The sequence below is a fragment of the Porcisia hertigi genome, chromosome 16 (assembly GCF_017918235.1).
Source record: "Porcisia hertigi strain C119 chromosome 16, whole genome shotgun sequence".
NCBI classification, from domain to species: domain Eukaryota; phylum Euglenozoa; class Kinetoplastea; order Trypanosomatida; family Trypanosomatidae; genus Porcisia; species Porcisia hertigi.
Genome location: NC_090575.1, coordinates 94912 through 115466, shown reverse-complemented (window position 1 = coordinate 115466; position 20555 = coordinate 94912). Strand labels below are relative to the sequence as shown.

At 57.5% G+C, this 20555-nt stretch overlaps 6 protein-coding genes across 6 annotated transcripts; all 6 read left to right on the top strand.

The window, feature by feature from the left end:
* Positions 1-397: 397 nt before the first annotated feature.
* Positions 398-1576, top strand: JKF63_05233 (uncharacterized protein; the record flags this gene model as incomplete). Its single annotated transcript, XM_067901201.1, has 1 exon — positions 398-1576. The coding sequence occupies one exon, from the start codon at positions 398-400 to the stop codon at positions 1574-1576; it is 1179 nt and encodes a 392-aa protein (XP_067758203.1).
* Positions 1577-3930: 2354 nt separating this feature from the next.
* On the top strand, positions 3931-7716 carry JKF63_05232 (uncharacterized protein; the record flags this gene model as incomplete). Its single annotated transcript, XM_067901200.1, has 1 exon — positions 3931-7716. One exon carries the CDS (start codon positions 3931-3933, stop codon positions 7714-7716), a length of 3786 nt encoding a protein of 1261 aa, XP_067758202.1.
* A 1101-nt stretch (positions 7717-8817) lies between these two features.
* JKF63_05231 (uncharacterized protein) lies at positions 8818-10884 on the top strand (the record flags this gene model as incomplete). Its single annotated transcript, XM_067901199.1, has 1 exon — positions 8818-10884. The coding sequence occupies one exon, from the start codon at positions 8818-8820 to the stop codon at positions 10882-10884; it is 2067 nt and encodes a 688-aa protein (XP_067758201.1).
* An 891-nt stretch (positions 10885-11775) lies between these two features.
* Positions 11776-13683, top strand: JKF63_05230 (uncharacterized protein; the record flags this gene model as incomplete). The annotated part of the gene is made up of 1 exon (XM_067901198.1): positions 11776-13683. One exon carries the CDS (start codon positions 11776-11778, stop codon positions 13681-13683), a length of 1908 nt encoding a protein of 635 aa, XP_067758200.1.
* Positions 13684-14332: 649 nt separating this feature from the next.
* On the top strand, positions 14333-15094 carry JKF63_05229 (uncharacterized protein; the record flags this gene model as incomplete). Its single annotated transcript, XM_067901197.1, has 1 exon — positions 14333-15094. The coding sequence occupies one exon, from the start codon at positions 14333-14335 to the stop codon at positions 15092-15094; it is 762 nt and encodes a 253-aa protein (XP_067758199.1).
* Positions 15095-15401: 307 nt separating this feature from the next.
* On the top strand, positions 15402-16073 carry JKF63_05228 (uncharacterized protein; the record flags this gene model as incomplete). Its single annotated transcript, XM_067901196.1, has 1 exon — positions 15402-16073. One exon carries the CDS (start codon positions 15402-15404, stop codon positions 16071-16073), a length of 672 nt encoding a protein of 223 aa, XP_067758198.1.
* Positions 16074-20555: the final 4482 nt, after the last annotated feature.

Genomic DNA, 20555 nt, shown 5'->3' with positions numbered 1-20555 from the left:
CACTTTATTATCGCGGCCGTTGACATGCGCGCGCGAGTCCGACAAATTGACGTGACAGTGTAGTGCAGCTTCTTGTTGGTCGCTGCCTCTCTCTGTCTCCCCCCCCCCCCCGCCCACGTCACTCCCTTGGGTTTCTCTCTCTTGCATCTCCTATTCCCTCCTTACCTCCTGCTCCGGTTTTGTCTCACGTACTCGCGCTTCTCAGTCCGCCTCGTGCGTGTAATTCTGTGTTTTGTGTCACTCACTTTTTCACGCCCGGGCGTAGTTGTGCAGGACCCTTGGGGAGAGCACGGGGATGCACGACAGACCCCCCACAGTTCTAGGTTCCCTCCCCTCTCACCTTCTTCACACCTCTCCCACTTTCACACACACACACACACACACACACACACACACCATGCACGCAACGCTTTTGTGTGATGCAGTACGTGTTGGGGTGCCACGCCGAAAGGTAGCGTCGCTGTACCACTTTCTCAGCAAAAGTGCGTCACAGGGAGTTGTAGATGCAGACGGCCTTTCAAAGGTCTCCGATGGTCCCCTGGACAGCGTGTTGCCGAAAGGAACTTCGACGGAAAGCCGTACTTTGCTCGCGTCGCTGCCAGTTGACGTGTTTGAGGGGCTACATCGACATGTCTGGGTGGACAGCCGGCGCGGCTTCTGTCACCTCTGCCAGGAGCCAGTGAGCAACATCACTAGCCACACCAGCGACCGCGACCACACTAGCATGCTGTTTTTCTTGCTACTCTACACGGCATACCCAAGGCACGATCTTTTGACTGAAGCAGCGCGAGCCCCAACGGCGGGGGAAAAGGCGGCACTCGCGGTGAAGGAGGGAGACTGCACATCATCCTCATCGGCCTCGCCTTCTTCTCCACCCTCTCTCTATCGGAGGGGCGCAGATACACCGGACGCCATGTCCGTCTCGAAAAAAAAGCTGGGCCCGCTGTTCACCCCCGACCGTGTTCTCAGCGGTGCCAGGCGCCACTTTCCCTCTCTCTTCCACTACGTTACCGACTGCCGCACGACGGACCGCCTACACGTTGTCGACGATGCTGTCCGCCGCGCCGAGCTGGAGGCGCTCTTGTTGTACCTTGCGCACCCGCCGCACCAGGCCCTCTCGCATGTCTTGCAGGGCCAAAGCCCGAATGGCTTCTGGTACAGCGGGGAGCGTATGTGGAAGGCCCACATCAGCCGCATCGTGACACAACTGTATCCGCCCATGTCGGCTGGCATGATGACAAACTTTACTCAGAAGTGTTGGGGCCGCACGAATGGGGAACGACTGTATGATGCGCTATGCCTCCACCGCATCAAGGCGTACCACGGCTGGGGTCCCTTCGAGAGCAAAGAGCGCAAGGCTTTCTTTCTACGGCATCTGATCTGGGAGTTGCTCTGTGCTGAGATACGAAACGAGGTCTCGGAGGAGACGAAGCTGCTGACGTCGCTCGCTCTTCGCCGGCTAGCGTTTGAGATGGTTTTCCTGCAATCGATGGACTACATGGATCGAGTCCAGCAAGTGCATGAGATGCTGGGCAGCCCCACACTTGAGGAGCTCAAAAGCATGCAGGTGCTCTAATTCATTGTATATGCCGCACACACCACATACATCACTGACAAAGTCTGCAATGCTCGACATCCTCTCTGTGGAAAAGCTGGGCATTCGTCTCAGGTCGGTGCACATTGTTGCACAGAGTGATGCGTAAAGGAGTGATCTGGTTCACGGAGGCACGTGAGGGGTCGAGAGTTTGTGGTCTTGAACAAGTGCGGTGCAGACAGACAACAATCCCTGGATGCACACTCCTTAGTCGCCCCCCCCTCCCTCCCCCCCCTCTCCCCCCACTCCATCCCTCCCTTTCTTCCCAACCTCCTCTCCCCTTTGGAGTCGGTGAACCATTTTTCACAATGTACACGTGGGTACAGAGTGAAGCCTTCTGCTGGGCGGGATAACGCCGCCGCAGAGGTGCAGCACCAACACTGGCATGATGGGGTAAAGAAGAAGAAGAGGGGCGCGGGTCTCCCTCCTCTTCTTCCCTCCCAAAAGTGGAGTTGCGATTGTGTCTTCGTTGTTCATGAGTGTGTTTGCGGGTGTTTAGTGATGCGAGTGACGCAAATGGCCTAAATACACCAGCGAGAGGCGAAAGGAGGGAGGGAGGGGGGGGGAGGCACACGCACACACACACACACACACAAAAAAGAGGTGTTGTCACGGTGTGGTGTCAAACGGTGGTGTTGGGCGGGAGGTGTGGCAAGAGAGAGAGACATGAAAACATCCCTGCCGTTCTCATTCCTCTAATCAGCTCCATGTGCTTTCTTCCCTTCATTGTCTCTTGCGCCGGTGGTGTGGCCTTTGCTCCACGTTTCATGGTGCTGCCGAGAACCATGTCCGTGCACAGACGCAGACATACATACACACACACACAAAAAAAAAATATATACGCCTATACAGAAAGGGGACACAGTTCGCCACCCGCTCCTCCCGTTCTCATCTAGGCACACATGTACATGTAGGGCACACCCATGAAATCTTTTCTTCATCCTTCCGTCTCTTTCTCTTCACCCACCCACCCACCCACACACACAAACTCGCCCATCATCTATATACATACACCTCCAAAAGTGTGTATCGTAGTTCCTGATAAGGTCACACTAATCACACTTGATTCCCCCCCCCCCCAACTCCCCTTTGATTTCTGCGTACATAATACTCTTCTGTGCTTGTTTGGCGTGCCTGTGTGTCCTTTTTTTTTATTTTTTACTTTTGGTGCTGGCGTTGCGCGCGCCCTGCCTTTTTTTCCCTGTTTCACTAGAATTTCCACCCTCAACGTCACCGCCATCGTTGGCGTCATCTTGAGTTGGTTTGCTCGTGCTGGCATATCTTCCGCGGGACTGATCGTGGTACCCCACCTCCACATCTCACAGCAGGAGCGGGAGTCCCCATTCTTTCACTTCTTTTCCCATCTACTGGCAAACATATATAAAGCCCACACAGACCCGTTGGGGGGAGTGTAACGCCGTAAAAAAAAACATTTTTGTAGAAGACCAGAAAACTCGTAGAACCGAAAAAGGAGCGCCATCCGCAGGGTTGGTCAACTACAAACACACAAACGCACACAGCCAACGTAGGCTTATAAAATCTCTCCGCATATATATATATATATATATCAGCATTGTCAACGCCAGGTGAGCATAACAAGGGCTGGCGGAGACTCCAGTGGTACGACGTGTGCATCAAAGCTAGAAGGTTGCAGGGCGCGCTGCATCACTCTCTAATCCTTTTTTCCTTCTTCCCCCCCTCTTCCCTGCGAGCCATTTTTGTTTGTTCTTTGGTTCGTTCATTTTTGTGGCTCTATTTTGTGGTTTTATTCCCTGTGTTCTACCATTATTTTTGTTGGTCATTCACCACCACACGCACCTCAGTCCGCTTTCTGTGGTCGCGCACGCGCCCTCTTACTCATTCACCCATTCAAGTCCCCCCCCCTTCCCCCTCCCCCGCTTTCCCCTCCCCTCCCCTCCCCCGCTGTCTTCAGAGAAACCAGACCCTTTCGTTTTTTCATCTTCTTTTCACGCGTGTGTGTGTTGATTCACCTTGTGCCCTCTTCTTCTCTGGTGTCACCGCACCAAACGGGGTGTTTTATCTTGCCTTGTTCACTCTTGCATTTGTTTCTCAGTGTTCTCCCCCCCCTCTTCCCCCCTCTTCCCCCCCTCTCACCCTCCTCCCCCCCTTTTTTCCCGTGTGGGGCTTAGTTGGGTTACGGTGACGTGGATCGATTAGATTTTTTCCATCAAATATAACCGTTGGCCAGTCGTCCGCAAGACGCAGAGGCAACAGGGGGGGGGGAGGGAGACGTACGTGTGTTGCTGCCTCAAATAGCCGTCAGCCGCATTAACCACGCCTGTCGCTTCAACACACCGGTGTGCACATTCTTAGACATGTACATTCTCGAAGTAAACTACGGCAATGGTGAGATACATCGACATTTCCTGCTCCCAGGCCAGACCTACACGCTGGGTCGAAAAGAGTGCCGCATCCTCCTCCCCGCTGCTGAGCCGTCCATCTCGCGCCATCATGCCACCGTTTTCGTGGCACCGATGCCCCGGCACAGTGTCCTCGACCCCTCCGCGCAGCTCGAGATACGAATTGAGGATATGTCGAAGCACGGAACGTTTGTGGATGGCGAACGCGTTGGCAAGGATAACTCACGATTTCTGTATCCCGAGGACCGCATTCGCCTCGGCCTTCGCGTCACCGCGCGGATCATACCGGTGGTGCTTGTCTTCGCGATTTCACCCGGCTTGACAGATGAAGACTTGGACCTGGTGCTGGAGGCATCCGTGCGCACCGGCGCACTGGTCGTGGAGGACTGCATACCGGCGCCACTGGTGTACTACGAGGAGCACACGAGCTGTATTGGGTTTCTCTACGTTGCCGAGGAGGGCTTCAGGATGGAGGAAGCCATGATGACCGCATTGGGGTACGGCTACACCCTTGTCACGCCAGAGTACGTCGCTCACTTGGTGCGCTGTCTCGAAAAAAAAGACACCTTGATGCCTGGAGAGTTCCCTTCGCCTTCCTCGCCATCGCCAGCGTCTCGGGCACTGCGTAGTGTGGCGTACCGCCGCCCTGCTCAGACCTATTTCTCGGTCACCGAGTTCTTGTCGACTGGTCGTCCGAAGGCGGCCACGGTTTTCCGCAACCAGACGTTTGTATTGTTGGAGAGCACGCTGGAGAACATCTACAGCGAAGTGCTTCGTCTGTTTGGGGGAGCTGTAGAGACGGTGGCGCTGGATACTGTCGCAGCGTGGTGCTCGCGGCAGTCGTCCTCGCCAGCGTTTCTACTGAGTACCGCCGTGCTCATAGGCGAGGCAGATTTTCACAGCGTGTCGGATGAGGTTATCAAGCGTGGCGGTGGCCGCGGGTCGTTTTCAACCGAGCACGCGCGCCCGGTTATATGCGGTTATCTCACCATGTACAAGTACGGCGTTTGCCTCATATCTGAGGAGAATGTGCACATTGCCCTCTACCGCAATGACCCCAAGGAGCTGAACACAAAGTCAACATCGCGCTACCTCCAACGGCCCACAGATGACGTGCTTTCGGACGAGTCGCTGTCGTCCGGGGGCGATGCCCCGATGCGAATGTCCAGCGGAACACTTACCGACGTGAATTTGGCAAGCGGCCGTGGAGGCACTAGGCGCTTGTCGGAGTCTCCCGCAAACGCGTCGGTATCGCCAGGGATGAAGATCGAGCGGGCGCCACTCAACACCCGACGCTCGCGCGAGGTTTCTTTAGTTGTCAGCCGCTCACCAAGCCAGACTGAGAACGCTTGTAACACAGCCGCGGCCCCGAGTTCAGCAACGGCTGTCCCCTTCCTGACTACGGCGAGTCTAGTGGAGTGCGTAAGGAGTCACACTGGTTCTCGGTCCGTCAGTCCTCATTCTGGAAGCTTCCCGCCCGCTCTCGATAGCGCTGCGGGTGCGTCCGAGCCGCCACGGCCTGCGCCGGCCGGGCTACCGCCGAGTTTGAACGGCGCCGCTGGACGCGCATCTCAACACACCTCAGTCTTGCCATCCACATGCGTTCCCGCGGCTCCACCACCGGCCCTTTTGAACAGGGCTCGCCATGCCCCGGACGACGCCACCTCACTCCTCGTCTCTCTAGCGACATCAGCGGCAACACCTGCGCCGTCGCCATCTGCAGTTCTGGGCGGCGGTGCTGGTAACGCCGCACGATGCGAGGATAGGTGTACCGGCACGTTGGTTGCACATGCGCCGACGGTCGCCCCGAGCCCGACCGCGACGTCGCCGCGCCAGGGTATGAGTTCTGCACAGCGGTACTCACACCCTTTCTCGCTCTCCTCTCGGCTGCGCAACGGTGGCGAGGAGGGCCACAGCGAGGGGAGGGGCACCCGCAACGGCACCGGCGGCGCCCCGGAACCCGAGGAGACGGGGGTGTCGCAAGGACGCCACCGTAGTGTATCCTCGTCGATGCTCCGTTCAAGCAACAGTCCTCGACGGTCTAGTGTGGACTACGCCTCTGCAGTACCCCCCCTGAACAGCGGGGAGGCGGTGATGGGGTGCTCCTCTGCTGGCTCGATGTCAGAGGCACCTGCGAGTGCTGCCGCTGGCGACACACGCGGCAGTTCGTCATCCGCGTTGGTTGACGGGCGGCGGTCGTTTGGGCCGGATAATACCTCGGAAGAGCCGCTGCGCAGCTCTGCACTTGGAGAGGCGGGCCCCTGCAGAGACGTCAAGGATACGAAGGACGTCTCAGCGAGCGGTGGTGTGTCGCAACTCCCGCGACCCACTTACACTTTTAGAGCCACACTTAGTCTTACAGCAAACACGACTGCCACGGTTGCAGCACCGCAGCGTGGGGCACAGTCGAAACGGGCGCTCGCGCAGCCGACGTCCGCACTCGCAGCATCGACTCCTGAGTCTGTGCTGACAAATCCTCCACAAACGAAACGGTCGACTGGTGGCGCTGTGGCCAAAAGCAGTGAGGCGGCCCGGCAACTCTGTTCTGTTCGCCGAGGAGAGCAGCGTTTGTCTAGCGCGTCAGCCTCTGCACATCGCCGTGGCTCTGAGCGGCTGAGCGCTGCTCTGCGGCGTCTCCACAGTTCGGGCCATCACAGTGGCTTGGGGAACTCGATGCTGGAGCGTGGCGTTGCGGCGCCTACTCCAGCTCAGGCAGGCAAGTCGTCCCCGCGGCAACGCAGCGAGTCAGCGCGCGTCAGCTCCGTCTCAGGGAGACGCAAGTCCTTCTCTCGCGACTTTGAACTTTCTCGTGCCACCGAGCCCTCGGACGATGGCTTTGGAAGGATGGGCAATCGCCATGCTTTTCTGCGGCACGAGTCTCTTAGTGGCGCCAACCAGCCACTACCCGGTAGCGGCAGAGTCTTTGCTCTCACTCAAGATGCATCGTCTTTCCAGCGCATCAATAGCTCAGTTCTGCGGGACATGGCAACGCCCCGCTGTCTGTCGACCTCGCATATAGCCAGCAGTGTGCCCCGTATCCGCTGTGCCCAGGCATACGGCAGCGTACCGCGTCACAAGTCGCCGTTTATCGCCGACGATGGCGCGGCGTTCCAGAGGGGCACAGGTGATTCCACAGAGGGCCGTGTTCGCGCCGCGTCGGCGCAGCGCTCCAGCATCTGCCGACGTCGTGCTAGTCCCACCCACGGCAACGGGGCGTTTTCTCGCGCAGCATCGTCGTCGAGCCTGTCCGTGTCTGGGCAGGCTCCCGGCCACTGCAGCGACAGCGTTGCTTCAGCTGGCGTGACGACGAGCAGTGCAGCGGCGGAGTCATATGTGCGCATCAACAAGGAGTTGGGTGCTTATTGTGAGAGTTTTATGAGCGATTTTCTGGACCAGTTCATGTCTGACATGGAGTTGACGACACGATCTGTGGTGCGGCAGACTTACATGGACTCTCGGAGCAAGCAGGTGTTGGAGGATGGGATGGAGCGTGTTCTGCAGCTGTTGCAGCATATCAAAGCCACCGAATCCGATATACCTCCCATGTATAGCACCAGCGGCACTCGAGCCGCGTGTCATCAAGCTCGGCAGAAGTCTCAGTACACACTTAGCAAGATAAAGGCATGCTACAACACAGTCAATTGCAAGGTCCCATCGGTGCTGATGCGCGCCCGTGCCGCCCTCAGCACCCAATGCCATGCACACACAACATCAGAAGCGACTCGAGTCCGTCAGCAGTGAGGCCTAGACCGAGTCGTCGCTCTCTCATGAATACCTTATAAGCCCCCCCCCCTCCCCCCCAAATCTCTCCCCCTCCCCTTCCCCCCCCCACCCCCCACCCGCTGCACCGAGGCAAAGTGGCAACCATCAACAGTGTGAACGCGATGAGATCGATAGTCACGGAGGCTGCAAAGGCGAGTGTGTCAAGACGGTTTGCAGCAGCGCTATTTGCATAGCGCAGTCCGTTGTGCGCGCCATGCCGCCCCCCCTGCCCCCCACCCCCTTCTGTCTTTAGCGCTCCCGGGTTTTAGAGATGTTTTTTTTCCCTTTGATTATTCCTGGAAGTTTATTTTATTTTTTGGTGTGCCCTGCACAGTATGCTTCTCCCCTTTTGTGTACACTTGTGTATATATGTCTATGTGTGTATATATATGCATATATGTAAATGCAAGTAAAACTGCAGCGGGGGTTGGTTTGGTTGGCTGGTTGGTCAGACGCAAAAAAAAACGCGTGTGCGATGTGTCTGTGCGTGCGTGCGTGCGTATTTGATGTCGTCCGTTTTTGTGGCTTTTTTTGTCTGCGTTTACTTGTGTTCATTACTCGTTTTGACCACTATGTGCTCACTTTTCTTTTTGTGTTGTACTCGTCTGTCCCTCGGCATGTTAGACGTCTCACTCATTTTCACGTTTGTGTCTATTTTCTCTCGCTTCTCTCACACAGCGTATATATATATATATATATATATGTGTGTGTGTGCCCACTAACAGAACAGATAAAAAAAGGGGATGCCCCCCCCCTCCCCCCCTATCCGTCATCATTGCATTTTGCTGTGCGTGGTACCCCCCTCCCCCTTCCTCCCTCGCCTCCCTCATATTTTTTATGAGGATAGCCTGGATCCAGTGAATTTGTGGCCAGGGGGTGGTGGTGCGGGGTAGTGATAGTAACCCCCCCCTGGTCTTCCCTATCTCCCTCCGCTACTCTTTTTTTTTGTCAGTGAACAGCGCGATTACGTTTCTGTTGTTGTCCCAAGCCTGACTTTTATGCACCCCTTCGCACCGCCCTCCCCCCTCCACACACACACACACACACACAACAAACGTATTTGCTTGGGCTTAGACATTCATGTCGCAAAGAGGTCCTGCAGCGGAGACGATGACGGCACCGCAGAGCTACCGGGAAAGTGTGCGTACCACGCTGAGGTGTGCGGCGATCGTGTACCGGCCTCTGACAGCGTCCAGTGTAGTGCTCAATAGTCTGCGTGGCAACCTTTACCATCGGCGCAACGTGCGCAACGTGTTAGACGTCGTGGCGGTGCCAACGAGCACCGATGCTCAAGTGGATTCTGCGGCATCGAGAGTGGGTGTCGAATACCTTGCGCTCTCGGAGAGCAGCGTCAACCAAAAATGTGGCGGCGGCGGCAACGTGGGCTCCAGCGGTGCTACCCGAGGCACCCTAGGAACGGCTGCGACGAGCGACTCGTCGTCGACGCCTACACCGCCGGCCTTCCTAGAGGGGCGTTGCAAGTTGTGTCTCCTGGACCCGGCAGTTCTTGATGCAAATGAAGTGTGGCCCGACACTACCACCGAGGCGCACCATAGCACGCCCGTTTTTCTCCTTGGTGTGGGCGTTTTAGGCTCTCATGTCACCCAGCAGCTAGAGGCCGCCGTGCAAGCGGGTCATCTGCCTCGAAAAGCTGCTACTCTGCTTCAGCAGCTTCATGATCGCCTCGCTGCGGGCGCCTCTTCAGCACGTCGCACGGAGGACAGAGACTGCAGTGGGTCTGGGCAGCAAAGTGCTGCTACGACTGCAGGACTACTGTTGTCCCCCAGTAAGAGGCGGGGGTCTTTCACGGGCGTGGTGGAAGTAAGCTTTACTACTCGTGTTGTAGAGTTGAGCTACCGCAACTACACAATGCCAGAACTACTTTCGATGGTGCTGCCCGTCCGAAAGGACAGCGACCTTGTGGCGCTCAGTGGCTTTGAGCAAGTTGGGCACATCGCCCACGTCAACCTGTCCGCCGCGCACCTGCCGTACGCCGATGTCATTGGCCAGGTCATCCTCGACTGCAACGAGACAGTGAGTGTGGTCGTGAACAAGGTGGACGCGATCCGCAGCGTCTTTCGTGAGTTTAAAATGGACATAATCGCCGAGCGCCGCCGTGTGGACGGTGCTGAGCCTGTCGAGGGTGCCGATGCGTCTTGGGCAGTGGATGAACCGCTGACAGCGGCAGAGAGGCAGCTCATCGCACTGGAAGCATCGTCGTGCCCCTCTTCCTCCGCCGAGTTGCGACTCAATCGGCTGCTAACGGCAACAGTACGCCAGCACGGCTGCAGCTTTCGCGTGCCGTACAATCGCGCTTACTGGAACTCGCGTTTGAGTTTCGAGCACATGCGGCTGGTGGAAAGGATGGGGCCAGGGGATATGCTGTTTGATGTCATGGCCGGCGTGGGTCCGTTTGCTGTGCCTGCTGCAAAAAACGGTGTGCAGGTCTTCGCCAACGACCTCAACCCTGTTGCAGCGCAGTACATGAAGGTCAACGCGGAGCTCAACCACGTTCCCGCAAACTCTCTCCATGTGTTCAACATGGACGGGCGGGACTTTTTGAATTCGGTGCTGTTCGACAGCATCACCGGGGTGACGGCGCGGAGGGAGGGGGCGTCGGCTGCATCGCCTGCCAAACAAGTCTGTGCAGGCCGCCGCCACGTGACCATGAACCTACCGGCAATCGCAGTGGAGTTCCTTGATGTTTTCCAGCCGCTCCCCGGCACCAGTGCACGCGGTGATGTGGAGCGGGACAACACTGCCACCGCAGTGGCCGCGAAGAGCCCCTGGAATCACTTGCCAGCTCATGTAGAGCCCCGCGACATCGATCGTCGCGCTCTCTTCCATGTTTACTGTTTTTCAGCAGCCGAGGACCTCATCGCCGACGCCGTGAGACAAGTGGAGGCGAACCTCGGCTACACTCTTCCACCGGATAGCATTGAGGAGGTGCTCATGGTGCGGGACGTTGCACCGACGAAGCGGATGATGTGCGTGAGCTTCACACTGCCCCCCGCCTTGTGGGAAAATCTCATCGCGTCACAGCCCGGCAACGAAAAGAAGCCCGAGGCCCACTGGACGACGGCCCGCACAGTCGTGAGGGGAGAGTCGGAGCCGGCCACAAAAAGGAGCAGGGAGGATAATATCTAAAAAAATTACCCACATGTACACGCGTGTGTCAAACGACGTGAGGCGAATCCCGCAGAACATCAAGCCGGCTGACCCTTTCGTTTGACTTGTGTCTTACGTTCCCCCCCAAATGGCCATCACTTTCCCTCCACCGCTGCTGCCTGCTTTCATTCATCCACGGCTGCGCTGTGTGCTACGCTGCCGCTTCGTAAAGCCTTGCCGCCAAGGTGTGCAGCGGGGCACGCCAGGCCCCCGCTGTCTGCCGCCCTTCCTTTCGCTTCGCTGCGGTGCACAGATGAGAAGGTGAGGGAGAGAAAAACAGCTTCGAAGGATTTTTTTCTCTGGGTTCGACACGCGCATTCTATGATGGCACATCGCGCAAGTTGTTTTCCGTGTCGTACCCGGCCCTCCCGTGTGGGCACGTGAGCTTGGATTGAGAGGAGGGGGGAGGGGAGGGAGCAGAGTAGCGGAAGGGGGGGAGAAGAGAATGCAGACGGGAGTTGTTTGTTTGTTTTTCCTTCACATTTGTTTTTGCTTCTTACGTGCAGGAAAACGCATCGGAGTTGTTCACAGAGAGGGGGAGGGGGGGGGGGATAAACAACAACAAATAAATAAATTATAGTTTAGTTGTTGTGTTTGTAGCTGTTTTCACCACCGTAAAAAAAAGAAAAAAATGGGAAGGGGGGACACACCCCGCAACATATCACGCAGAGTAACTCGCGTCTTGAGGGACTCCCTTGACAAATAAAAAAAAGGGGGGTGAACAGGGGAAAGATAGATTTAAAGCTACCCTCCCCTCCCCTCTCCCCCTCCCCCCCCCCCCCCAGTTTATAAATCCCCGCTTCCCCCCTCTCCCCCTAAAGCCTCTGCCGCCTCCCGCATCCCACCAGCCAGACATCCACCATCGACACGATGATGAAGCTATCGGCACTCGATCGCATCGACGTGCGGGAGGAGGATCCGAAGGATCTCTTCGAGATAATGGAGAACATTGGTATTGGTAACTTTGGAGTTGTCCTCAAGGCTCGCAACCGCGTCACAGATGACATTGTGGCCATCAAGCAGGTTCCCCTCAGCGACACAGACAAGGAGGATTTGGATACGATTGTGAAGGAGGTGGAGATCCTGCGGGAGTGTGATCACCCCAATATCGTGCGCTTCTATGGCACATACCAGTCTCTGGGGGTTCTGTGGATCGTCATGGAGTACTGTGAGGGCGGCTCTGTCGACACGGCCTATGATCTGCTGCGCCGCCCACTCTCAGAGCCGCTCATTGCTTACGTCTGCCGGCAGATTTTGCTCGGCCTTCGCTATCTACACGAGCGTCACGTCATTCATCGAGATGTCAAGGGCAGCAATGTGTTGCTCACCAAGGACGGCCAGGTAAAGTTGGCAGATTTTGGTGTTAGCACAGAGTTGAAGCACACCTTGTCGCGCCGGAACTCCTTCATCGGCACGGCACTGTGGATGGCGCCCGAGGCCTTGACGGAGAAGGACTACGACAGTCGCGCCGACATTTGGTCTCTGGGGATCGTCACTATTGAGCTGGCAGAGGGGCAGCCGCCGCACCTCGGCATGCACATTGCTCGCGCCGTCTTCTTCATTCCCCTCAACGACCCACCAACGCTGCACGACAAGGAGCGCTGGTCGCCGCAGATGAACATGTTTATCCGTCGCCTCCTCAGCAAGGACAAAGACATGCGTCCCTCTGCAGCGACCATGTTGATGGATCCCTTTGTGTCTCCTGGCACTATCGCAACGCAGGAGGACATGGCTGCGGTTGTGGAGCAACTTCTGGCGCGGCGTCGATCAATGGACGAGAAACAAGACGGCGACGACAAGGGTAGCAACGCGTCTGCTATAACGATTGTCACAAGGGCGCCGTCAGTCGTGGGTGTCGGCGAAGACGCGGTAGGGGAGGGAGGCGAAGGGGCTGCGGCTCTCCCCACCGATGAAGCGGCGTCTCAGTGGATCGATGAGCAGATGGCACCGTCGCGACGGGCTTCTCCAGCCGCGCGGAGAGCAGCTGCAGGAGATGTTAGAGGGGCTTCGGGTCGAGGGGCTGCGGTGGGCGACCGAGGCGCGCCGCTTGGTGGACGGCTAGTGCTGCTGCCACTGCTACACCTCGAGGACATGTCGTTTGACGCGCTAAGCGGGTGTGGTCGCACGTCACTCTGTGGAGGCATCACCAACTCCACCAGCGCATATGGGGGTGGTGGCCTGGATGCGTTGGGCAGCTTCACCGCGGCCGGTGCTTCTTCAGCAGGAGGTGCGGCGTCGTCGCCTAGTGGCGGGGCAAGTGGTGTCATGGGAGGCGGGTTGCGTGTCAGTGCGTCTGGGGCCGCACCGGTGACTTTCGATGGTGCGCACACGGGAGAGGGAAACAATAACACATCCATAACGGCCAGCGCCAACCGTCACTGCCACCCGTCTCTCCTGTTGCCCACGTCAACCAGCGGCGCCACCACCGCCGCCGCCGCCGCCGCTGCCGCCCCGGTAGCGCCTCCGTTCGTGCCTTTATACGGGCTGCCTTCTTACGAGGCGAGGATGGCAGCCGTCATGGCTCATGGCGATCCACTGGCAGAGACGATTCAACTGCTTGGCTGCAACGTTGATGCGTTTTATCCGCCGTGTCTGCGCTGCTTCGAGACAACGACGCTGAACACAGTTCGCGAAGTGTTTCTACATCATCAATACTTGCCTTACCTCCGCGCTGTGTCGGAGGCGGAGGCCAGGCACGCGCAGCGGGTGAAGCTACTGTGTGGAACGGTGCTAAAGAACGTGTACGCCACCATCTGCGAGAGTGTGCGGAATGTCTAGAGCAGGATCACAAGGGATAAGAAAGGTTTGGAGGGGGAGAGAACAGGGGAAAAGAAAGGGCGTGCGGAGATGCTCGTATGACAGAGGAGGGAGGAGGAGGGATGTGAAGCCAGAACGGGTTGGCTTGTATTCATCTTCTTGACTCTATTTTCGCCTCCCCCCCTCCTGTCCTGTGCGCGCGCGCCAACCCTGGCGATGTCGTGGTGCGTGTATGTGTGTGTGGAGGGGGGGGAGTGGAGAGAGTGAGAGCGACGCACACTCGTGATAGCGGTTATGTATATGCGTACACATTATTATTTTGTTTGGTCTGATGCAGAGATTTCACTCTCCCCTCCTTCCCTTCACTATCCACCCACTCTTCACCCCTGTTATATATATATATATATTTATTGTTCTTTTTGTTTGAGGGGGGGGGCGGCGGCTGACCCCTCTCAACGCACCACGACCGATGCATCATTGTGTCCCCCCAGCGAGCACACTCTCTCGTTCACCCCACACAAAGCGCCACCATTAGCGGGCTGGTGTCTCTCTGTCCGTCCAGCCGCACTTTTCTTAATTCTCCAACAAGAAGGGTCACTCACGAGATCTTCCCCCCTCCCCCCTCCCTCTCCTTCTCCCCCTTTCCCGCCTGTGCAGCAGACGCGCAAACATGAGCGAGCAGAAGATTGAAGATATTGTCGAGATTGAGGACTTCCGCACCTCTCCAGGCGCTTCCCCTGTAGAGGACATGGACACGGAGGCCCTTCGAGAAGAGTTGCGTCGTCTGGACACACAAAAGGTGGCGCTTGAGTCAAGGCTGTCGGATGCACTTGCATATCTCGCCTCGACTCCAGTAGGGTTACGTGGCCGGTTGCTTGACGACGAGGGGTTCCCACGCGACGACTGTGACCTGTATGCTGTGCGCACCGCCCGGAATACAGCTGACTGCACCCGCAACGATCTGCGCTCACTAAGTGAGAGAATGTACGCTCTTCTCAACGCGTTGCATCACAAGACTCAAGAGGAGGCGGAGTTGCAGATGGTGCAAGACGCTGCTGCACGCCGGCAACGACAGGCGGCCGCGGCAAAGCGAGTGCAGCGCATGGCGGAGGTTCAGCGTGTCTCGCGGCTGAAGCCGTTCCTGCTGGTGACCAAAGTGGACGCCAACAGTCCAGCGGAGGAGGCCGGCCTCTCTGTTGGGATGCAAATACTTCAATACGGTGCGGTGACGCGTGCGGAGCTGATCGCGGAGGGGCTGCAGGCTTTAGCGAAGGAAACAGCCACTCATGAAGGGGCACCGCTTGTGATTTGGGTACGGAAACCCAGCGAGTTGGAGGATGATCCCTCGGAGCTGGTGCTGGTACCGCAGCGGTGGAGCGGGTCTGGGCTGCTTGGCTGCGCATTAGACCGACTCACTGACGAAGCACTCTGAAGGTCGCTGATGAGAAGCTGGAATCTCTAGCCCTCCCCCTCTCCTGTGTTTTGATGGTAGTGAGTCCGGCTGCACTCTCTCTCTTTGTTGTGTGGGCATGTGTTTTAATCTGTTCAGGTGTGTGTATGTGTGTGTGTGTGATGACATTTTCTTTTTTAAAAATGTCTTCATTTATCTTCACTACAAGGGGAGGGGTGGGGAGAGAGGAGGGGGGGGTGCTGAAGAAAAGGAAAAGAATCGTTCGGATTGTCTCAGCCCTTCGGCTCTTCTGGTGACTCCAGTTTGGTCACACCGACGTGTGAGGTCGATGGCCAGTGCAACTGCGGCATCAAGGTATCCCCCCTCCCTCCCCCGTTTTTCTCGTCTTTCCATACCCCAGCAGCAATGGCGACAAAGGCAAGTCCGGGTCTCAACAGGCCAACGCAACTGCTGCGCTACGACTCTCTGGTCCACCTGTGTAAACAATCGCTGGGTGGCTATGTTGTTTCCACCTCATCCTTGGAGGCTCCTGTTGGGCTGCAGAGTGAGACCCCCCGAGGCGCCGCTGCATTACGAACACACCGTATTCTTGTTGCAGCCCGGCGATCCTGTCGAGGCATGTGCCAGCCGACAAGCAGACGAAGACGTTGTGAAGTATGGACAGACGCTTCGGCTCTTGCACTACGCCAGCCAGAGGTGTCTCGTGTATAATGCAGAGCGGCGCGCTGCGGGCGCGAAGGGCGACCTTCGCGTACTTTTCGGGAAGCATCAGTGGAATGCCAAGGTGCTCGAGCGTTGGCGCATCATGCCACGGTATCGCCTTCGCGTTGAGGGTGAGCCCGTTGTTGCAGGTGACTGCATTGCACTCCAGGCGCTCGAAACGGAGCGCTACTCGAACGTGGCCCCCAACGTGGACGAGGAGGCCACCGATCACTGCTCTCTGGAAATCAGCCTCGGGGACGACATCCAGGGTTTTTTTGACGCACCTCTACGACGGTGATTGCGTATCCATGAGTTCTCCCCTCCCCTCCCCTCCCCTGCGCTGCGCTGCGGCTGAGGCGGCCACGCTTGCAGCAGCCACAATCAGTCGCGATCACTTTTCTTCTCAGGTGCCGGCGGCTGTCCTGCACGATCGTGGCAGTTATGGGGGGAGCGGCGAGGATCAATGGGCTGAAGGCCCTCAAACGCTGACGAATGAGTGGGTGGTGTTACTTTCGCTCCGTCCTCGTAGACGACAACCAAGTGGCGGAGGAGAATCGGCTCATATGTGGTGCCGGCGTCCTGCTACGCACCGGTGCACGCGGTGCCCTGTTCATGCGCATCTTATTCACGGTGATGCCGTCGCTCCAGCACGACTGCCGTGTGCACGTCCTTACTTTGATCCGGCAGTTGGTAGTGTTGATGCCGAATAACCCCTACGATGACAGCGCGTTGCTGCCGCTTTCGGCACAGGAGTCCGATACGCCGCACATCACCGTGGCGACACCTGTGCCGTCGCGTCAGACGTTCCTGACAGAGTGGCCCGGTGACGCGTCACTCGAGGTTCCGCTGCCACTGGTAGCGTTGGTGAGCGAATTTGTGGGGGACGCCAGGGTGGACGTGCAGCGCGCTGCGTTGTTGGCGGGTTGCACGCTCCTGATGCGCGGACATCGTGGTATGCAGGACTGCTACAGAAGCTTCTGTCGGCGAAGCCCCAACGAGCAGCTCTTCGCTACTCTTCGCAACCACTTTATGGAATTCAAAGAGAAGCTGCAGACGTACTCCCTCATGCTCGCGAACGAGAGCAGCCCGTCGGAGGCGGGGCACTACCTCACGCAGATGTCAAACTGCTGCCTCGAGCTTAAACTGCTCGAGCTGTTGTGCGCTGGCCAGTGTGCACCTCTTGCAGGCATACCTCGTTTCGCAGCCAAACAATCACATCTCTGTGAAGATTATAGAGGCACTGGTGGAGAGATACTGTCGATAGCGCCGAGGACGGCGAACGAGGTGACAGCAGGCTTCATGATACAGCTGATGTCGACCCTCGCAGCGGTACTACAGGGCCCACGTGTCATGTATCAGGACATGCTGGTGGCGTACAGGGCAGCAGACCACTTAACTTCGCTGCTGTCGGCGCTTGATGCCTTCCCGCACCGCGACACGGTCTCGACGGCGATCGAGGTGGTTCCACCATCGGTTTCATGGCATTGGCTCTGCTGCGGTCGAGGGTGGGGAGGGAGCTATGCGGCTTCTTCCACCGTTGAGGAGAGACGGCATCGTTGCCGCTATTCTTTAGAGACATTGGCGGTATCGACGCTGCTTGGCGCTTACCGAGGGCCCTGACGACTCACAGTGAGCCTCGAAACTGGTGTCTACGATTGTCTTGTTTCTACTCAGCGAGGTAATCGATCGCAGCGCTGCTGTGTACGAAACAAATCACGGGCCAAATCGAGCGAAGGCAACACGGTGGACTCTCACGAGGCGACATTTGGGAGGGGGGGGGTCCTTTGCCGTTCTTCGTCGCTATGTTCGCGATTACATCCGCGGTGATCATCCAACAGGCTCTGAGGGGCTGCAGGATGAGCTGGCGCTGGCGGTGGCCATCTACACGTTCTTCACAGCCTGCCATGACATGCACTCCTTGACTGAAAGTCAGTTACGGGTGCAGCCGTGGCGGTAGCGTCGGCGCGGAAGACCCCGTCAGGGCGTTGGACGAGTTTGTGGACAAGAAAGGCCAGGGCATCCGACAGGTGCTGCGCCGGTCGAGGTATCCATCATCAGGTGTCGACGAAGCTGGCAAAGGTGGAGATCGTGCGTGGCGGTCAACTGGGGAGCGTGTGTACTTTCGAGTGCTCAACTCGGCGGCTGACTGCCTCTCCGACTTCCGGCGCGCCGCGTTAATCCACACGGTGGTGCGTGCCAGTGACAATGAGCGTGTCCGCGACTTCTTCAACACCCCTGGTGAATGTAAGCTACCTCTTTGCGGTGCCAGGGACCAGCACCTCCGTGCGAGGAGAAGCTAAACGCTGACACCCACCTAGCGACACCGAATGGGTTGGGCACACCCATTCGTGGGTGCGGTAATGGTCGCGAGCCCCCCCGCCCCCCCTTGGCTGCCGAGGCTGGAGGCTAGTTGTTGCTCTCTGCGTGTGGTGTTTGTGGCTTCAGTGTGGAGATGTTGAGTCGAACCCTGGCCCATTGACGGTGGTGCAGGCAAACGCTAACGGCCTCAGTACGGCAAAACAGTTCGCACTACTTGGGGCTGACACAGACATTAATCTCCTTCAGGTGGTGATGATCTCACCAACGTTCGCCAAAACCTGGAAAGTGCCTCGATGTGTGTCTTGTTCATATCTTAGTGCGCTCCAGGTTCTGCCGAAGCATTGCCGATCCCTTCGCCAGGATCGACCTCCGGCGGCAGACGACGGGGTTTTGTAGCTCTCCATTCTGTGGCGACTCCTTTTCCCTCTGAAAAAAAAGCAGGGGAAACCACGTGACGTGGTGTGCCCTCGATCCCGATCGGTGCACGCACCAAGGGTATCACATTTTGTGCGCCGTTCTTTCTTCTTTCTACTGGAGCAGCAAGCACGACTCTCGAGCCCCATTGCAGGGCCCCAGTGAATCTGTCAGTCACATGCCAGTGTGTCCTGTTCTTACTGAATGCCGGAGACGCTCCGCCGTCACGCCAGATTTGCTCAAGGGCGATGGTTTGGGGCCCTTCCTGTACTCGAAACAACTTATCCCACTTGTGGAGGCAGCTCTGGCCCTCGTCTCCCCTTGCGGTCCAAACGCGAGGCGAGAATAAAAAAATTTTTTTTCCAACAAGACATCGGACGTGATTGTTGAGGTGAATTCGTAATCACCGCATGCGCCGCTTCTGTGTTGCGTACTTGATGAACTTTTTTTTTTTCGTCATGAGATCAACGCGTTGGGCTTGTTGATTGTGTTGGTCATCAACCTGGTCATGGTGATTTGGCATTCGCTCGCCAACGTCACCGTATACATCCGGTACACCAGAGGGTATTGACCGTGTCTTGACTGGCCTGGGCATTATTGACATATGCCCTCCAGAGTGTCCTCCTGGCGCAGGCGCTTTGGGGCCCTACAGTGGTGGGCTATAGGATCGGCTGGAGGACATGGCATTTGCAGCGAGAGGAGGATGTGATGAGGATGAGGAGCGCCGATATCACGGCCGACCCCGCCGAGTCTGTGCTGCAGGCCACACAGCCGCTGGGGTGAAGGTGGCATGCGCGGGTGCGGTTGGGTGTGTATTACGCTGTGTGGCACGACGGCCTCCTTCCCCATGTTGTTTTCTTATTTCCGAGTATCATGGGCTTCACGCAGCATCGCATTTGGTATGCGCTGCCGATGATGCAAGTCACTATAACGAGCCCCACGTTGGCGAACATATGCGCAGCGCTACGGGCCAATCTCAAGTTGCTCTTATTGACCTACGCGCTGTTGCTGACGTTCGTGTTGTTGGACGCCAACGTACGCTACTCTAACTTTTCCGAGCTCTTCAATTCACTGGGGGGGGCGCCTGAACGACTTCGATTGCTACACGTTATCGCAGTGCTCCCTTGTGCACGTGGACACGCTGCGCAGCGGTGGTGGGATCGGAGACGTCACCGACTGGCTCGTTTTCTTTTCCAAGGACGGCTATGCGTACTGGATGATGTTCTACCGTATCGCCTACTACCTCGTTGTTGGCCTCGTCGGCGCCAACCTGTTCCTTGGCGTGATCATTGACAGTCTGACACAGCATTGCATCCATTTGCAGCAGTTCCAGGTGGAACAGGAGAAGAAGTGCCTTATTTGTGGTGTGGAGCGCAGCGAGTTCGACCTGGTGCGGCCCAGCGCGTACGATACCCGATATCACGGAGGAGCACAACGTGTGGCAATTATATATTCACTTTTTGCACTGCCTCTCCGAGAAGGACGCAGGGGTCGTACACGGGGCAGGAGGTCATACGTCCAGGAGTGCATCGCACTACGAGACTTGACTTTTTATCCGATTGGACGGTCTCTCGTGCTCAACAGCAAAGAACGCAGAGCGACGGATGGGCAGATGACCGAGGGCGGCATTGTTATTGGAAACAGTGAGGACACCGAGGAACAGGTGTCGCCGCTGGGCGCGACCACGTCGTTCGCTGGCGGAAGCGACACTGACAACGGAGAGGGTCCCAGCCAGTGATGGCAAGGCCCCTGGTGGTGGTGGTGGTGCTGACCAGGCCACGGCTCGCCTTATTGCTTCCATGGTGGAGACGGTGCTGAAAGAACGTCTCGATCCACTACATCGACGCATCGAGGGCACCACCCGGCTCATCGGAGAGATACGCGCCAGACGTGGCACTAACTTTAAGGGGGGGGCTTCACCGGTGGGGCAGCACCGCTCGCCGTTGCCACGGCGTCTGTCTCCAGGGCCCCACTCGCTGCTACCAGTGACAGTGGTGCGGCATGGAGAAGGCGGGCCAAAGCGCCTGCAGCGGACAAACTTGCGGAG